The sequence below is a fragment of the Propithecus coquereli genome, unplaced genomic scaffold (assembly GCF_000956105.1).
Source record: "Propithecus coquereli isolate 6110/MARCELLA unplaced genomic scaffold, Pcoq_1.0 Scaffold67, whole genome shotgun sequence".
Classification (NCBI taxonomy): Eukaryota; Metazoa; Chordata; class Mammalia; order Primates; family Indriidae; genus Propithecus; species Propithecus coquereli.
Window position 1 is genome coordinate 3913163 of NW_012152729.1, and position 4816 is coordinate 3917978.

General features: G+C 57.6%; 1 protein-coding gene across 1 annotated transcript; it reads left to right on the plus strand.

Moving 5' to 3' along the window:
- The first annotated feature begins 120 nt into the window (after positions 1-120).
- On the plus strand, positions 121-4231 carry LOC105823303 (cocaine esterase-like). Its single transcript, XM_012660449.1, has 9 exons — positions 121-269; positions 351-609; positions 999-1097; positions 1377-1517; positions 1648-1728; positions 1965-2109; positions 2509-2646; positions 3178-3250; positions 3579-4231. The coding sequence occupies exons 1-9, from the start codon at positions 139-141 to the stop codon at positions 3760-3762; spliced, it is 1251 nt and encodes a 416-aa protein (XP_012515903.1). The 5' UTR covers positions 121-138; the 3' UTR covers positions 3763-4231.
- The last annotated feature ends 585 nt before the right edge of the window (positions 4232-4816 follow it).

The window sequence follows — 4816 nt, forward strand, 5'->3', positions numbered from 1 at the left end:
GTGGCCCAGGTCACGAGGTCTTGCTGCAGTTCTCTCTGTGTGGGGAGGTGGGCAAAGCAGTGGTTGGTCTGCAGCAGCCCTGGCGGGGCGTGGGCTGGGAGGCAGCCACGCAGTGTCTGCCTTGGTTTTCCGCAGGTGATGGTGTGGATCCACGGTGGGGCGTTTGTCGCAGGCATGGCTTCTATGTATGATGGCTCCATGTTGGCAGCCTTCGAAGACGTGGTGGTGGTCACTATCCAGTACCGCCTGGGCGTCCTGGGCTTCTTCAGGTGAGACCGGGGCTGGGCTGGGCCATGCGGACTGAGTGTAGCCAGGACAGTCCTGTGATCCCCATCCCTGCCACTTCCCAGCACTGGGGACAAGCACGCAACCGGCAACTGGGGGTACCTGGATCAGGTCGCCGCTCTGCGCTGGGTCCGGCAGAATATCGCCCACTTTGGAGGCAGCCCAGACCGTGTCACCATTTTTGGCCAGTCTGCAGGTAGCATAAGTGTGTCCTCGCATGTTCTGTCCCCCATGTCCCAAGGACTCTTCCACGGTGCCATCATGGAGAGTGGTGCGGCCCTGCTGCCTGGCCTCATCACCAACTCATCTGATATGGCCTCCAGGGTGAGTGCCCTCAGCCATGGAAGCCCAGACCTGCTGCCCTGTCACCTCCCTCTCAGCGCCTCTGTTTGTTAGACAGATAGAGCAAGGACCATCGGGGCGCCTCGGGAACTGCAACCTACCCGGCGATTCCTGAGGGGCTCAATGGTCAGAACCACACAGCTCTGCCAGCACAGAGGCTGGGTACATTCTGTGGCCTGCAAAGATGCCACCCAGGGGGGTCTCCATCATGGGCAGAACCACTGAGGAAGCTGGAACAATTTCAAAACTGCAGGAATCCACACACAATACTTTGTGAGATTTGGGGTGCTCCTGCCTCCAGCCAGGGCCTTGGGCAAACTCCTCTCCCCTACCCGGAAGGATGAGCCAGCTCCTGCCTGGTCCCTTTACAGATGGTGGCCAATCTGTCTGTCTGTGACCGGGTTGACTCAGAGGCCCTGGTGGGCTGCCTGCGGGGCAAGAGTGAAGAGGAGATCCTGGCTATTAACAAGGTCGGGCTAAATGGATGCAGGTGTGGACGAAGGGCAGGTGGGATATGAGGCAGGCGGCTGGGTGTCCTCGTACTGCCTGGGCAAGTTCCCTCATCTCCATGCCTTGGTGTCCACATAGCCCTGGATGAAATGGAGGCCAGGGTGAGCTAACCTGGCGCAAGATCTCCTGGGTGGACGTGAGCATCCTGGGATGAGCCAGGAAGGGGCGGAAGGCATTCAGAGGGCATCAGAAAATGTCTGGGAGCTGACCTGGCTCCCTGACCTTACACGCCCCCTCAGGCCTTCCAGGTCTTCCCCGGCGTGGTGGATGGGGCCTTCCTGCCCAGGCACCCCCAGGAGCTGCTGGCCTCTGCTGACTTCCAGCCTGTCCCCAGCATCATTGGCGTCAACAATGATGAGTATGGCTGGATAGTGCCCAAGGTGAGGCCCAGGCCTGAGGCCTGATGCCTGGGGAGCCCATCTGCTTCGGGGGGAGGGCTCAGGGCTTAGCAGCTCCAGGCCCATCCCATGCCCAACTGACGATTCGTCCCCCCCTTCCCCCCCCACCGAGAGCTTGGGCTTCTATGACACCCAGAGAGAAATGGACAGAAAGGCCTGGGAGGATGTTCTGCAGAAAACATTGAAACTGATGGTGAGGCCCCTGGGGTCCTGTCCCAGTGGAAAGGGGCTCCTCTCCTGCCCAACCAGTGACCCCCATGAGCAAAAGCTGGGGTATGTGTGTGTTGGGGGTGGGGGTCACTTCAGAGCTTGGCCCTTTGTCCCCATTCCCTGTTCCATCCCATGGCCCATCTCCCCAACCCTGAGGCTGCTGCCTCCCTGCCCCTGGCAGCTGGCCTAACCTGCCCCTTCCTGATCCACCTGGGGTAGGCGTTGCCTCATGAGCTTAGTGACCTGTTGATGGAGGAGTACATGGGGGACAGCAAGGAACCCCAGGCCCTCCAAGCCCAGTACCAGGAGCTGATGGCCGACTCCATCTTCGTGATCCCTGCACTCCGAGTAGCACATTCTCAGTGTGAGTATTTTTGTACCTAAGGCCTGACTGGCAAGGGGGCAGCTCAGAGCTGGGGTCCCAGGTCTGCTGGTGTTCACGTCCCCACCCGCATCTTTATTGGGCTCCTGGGAACCCGGCACTTGATGTAAATCCTCACAGCTAGTCTAAGAGACATTCTCCATTTTACGGGTGAGAATACTGAAATTACTGACCTTCAGTGACTCGCCCAAGACCACCCAGCTAGGAAGTCCAAGGCCATGATTTAACCCGGCCCTTCCCACTGCCCCCACTCCAGCCTGGGGCTCCCGACCCCACTGTCAGATACTAGCCAGCTTTGGACCTGGGTGTCTTGTCACCATGAGTGACACAAGAAAGCTCCAAGTGGGGGGCTGCCATGTCACAGCCTGTCCACCCCCATAGGTTCCCGTGCCCCTGTCTACTTCTATGAGTTCCAGCATCGGCCCAGCTTCTTCAAGGACGTCAAGCCACCACACGTGAAGGCAGATCATGGCGATGAGGTTTTCTTTGTTCTGGGAACCTCATACTGGGGCAAACACAGTGAGTCTTTCTCCTTCCCCAGGAGGTGGGATGGGACCTGGGCTGGGTCCCTGAGGGGTGACTGCCCTCGCTGTACCGATGAGGAAACTGAGGTTCAGAGAGAGGACGAGATGAGTTGTCCTAGATCTTACAGCTCCAAAGGCTGAGCCAGGATTAGACTCCAAGACTCCTTAGACTGAGGCCTGCGCTCCCCTCACCTCTCCCCACCCCTCGATGGGTGTCTGGCATGGGTGCAGGGCTGGCAGGGGTGTTTCAAAGGCACATTTGTTTCTTACATGACTCCTGGTGTGAGAAGGAAGAATAGGCCTTCTGGGCCAGCGGTGAGCCCAGAGTCGAGTCAGCCAGGGGCTGGGCTGAGGAAAGAGCGTCGGAAAGGCCAGGGCCTGGCTCTGAGGGCAGTTGGCAGGGGCAGAAAAGCAGACCTGGGGGTGCCAGGGACAGCTGCACCTGGGACCGTGAAGGCGATTCATGACCCGGCAGCTGGACTGGGGTTGGCCCTGACCTGAACACGTGTCCTCGTCCTCTCTGCAGTTGAACTCACCGAGGAGGAGGAGCTTCTGAGCAGGAGGATGATGAAGTACTGGGCCAACTTTGCTCAAAATGGGTGAGGTGGCACCCCCATCTCCACTCCCCGGGGGGCTCACCCATCTAGCACCCCCCTTGTCCGCAGTGAGCTCAGTAGCATACACGTGTCCCTAATCACACGACAGCCCCTTCCCCAGCTCCAGGACCCACTCACACGGCGGGGGCTTCATAGGCACAGGACACCCTTCCACCCCCACCCCCGCCTGGAGCTTGGGCACAGTGCCGAGTTCCCACTAGGTCTGTCTGGAGGGGCAAAACAGACCAGGGTGCCCTGCCCCCGTGCGGAGCTGACACTAGTGGGGGGTAGTTTCTTTCCTGTATCTAGAAACCTCCCCCTCATTCTGCAGGGACCCCAACGGCGAGGGTCTGCCCCACTGGCCCAAGTTCGACCAGGAGGAGCAGTACCTGCAGCTGGACATACGGCCTGCAGTGGGCCGGGCCCTGAAGGCCCACAAGTTCCAGTTCTGGACAGAGATCCTGTCCCAGAAGATGCAGGAGCAAACGGCGGCTGAGAAGCACACGGAGCTGTAGCTCCTGTGTCGGGGAGCAAGGGGGTGGGCACCAGTACGGTGGGGTCTGCCTCGTGTGCCCACACACAGCCACCGAGGAGCCAGCAGTTGATTCCGTCCCTCACACAGCATTCATTCATTCTTCCATGTGCCTACTCAGGAAACATTAAGAACCTGCTGCGTGAAGTTAGTTGTCAAGCCGGCCACGGGTCTTCTCTTTTTAGACAGTCAATGAATCCCCCAGGGAGCAGTGCAGGGGCAAAGCCTCATGGAAGCCCGCCCTCCCCGGCGCTCCACTGGGCTCTGGGCCCCATCCTCCCCTCTTCACCTCTGCCTTTTCCTCACCCGCCCTCTCCTCTCCTCCGAGCCCCCAGGCCTGCCCCACTTGGAGGGAGGTGCTTTGGGGAATGTTGTCCATACCTGGGTGTCAAAAGCTGATCTCCAGCACACATAATTCACAATTGCAAAGATGTGGAAACAACTCAAGTGCCCATCAATACATGAGTGGATTAATAAAATGTGGTATATGTATATCATGGAGTACTACTCAGCCACAAAAAACAATGGTGAATACCTCTTGTATTATCCTGGGTGGAGCTGGAGCCCATTCTCCTAAGTGGAGTATCACAAGAATGGAAAAACAAGCACCACATGTACTCACCATCAAATTGGTACTAATCGATCAACACTTATGTGCACATATGGAAGTAACTTTGGGTGTCGGGCAGGTGGGAGGGGGGAGGAAGGGAAGGGTATATTCACACCTAATGGGTATGGTACACACGGGGGGATGGACATGCTTGTAGCTCTGACTCTGCTGGTGCAAAGGCAATATATGTAACCTAAACATTTGTGCCCCCATAATATTCTGGGGGAAAAAAAGCCAATGTCCACCTCTCCACAAGTCCCACATGCCCTCATATCCGTAAGTGGCCAGTAGAAAACTTGGACACCAGAAGCCCTAATACCTTGGTCCTTTCAAGCTGCTGTAACAGAAATACCATACACTGGGTGCCTTATAAATGACAGAAATTTGTTGCTTACATTTCTTGAAGCTGGGAAGTCTAGGATCAAGG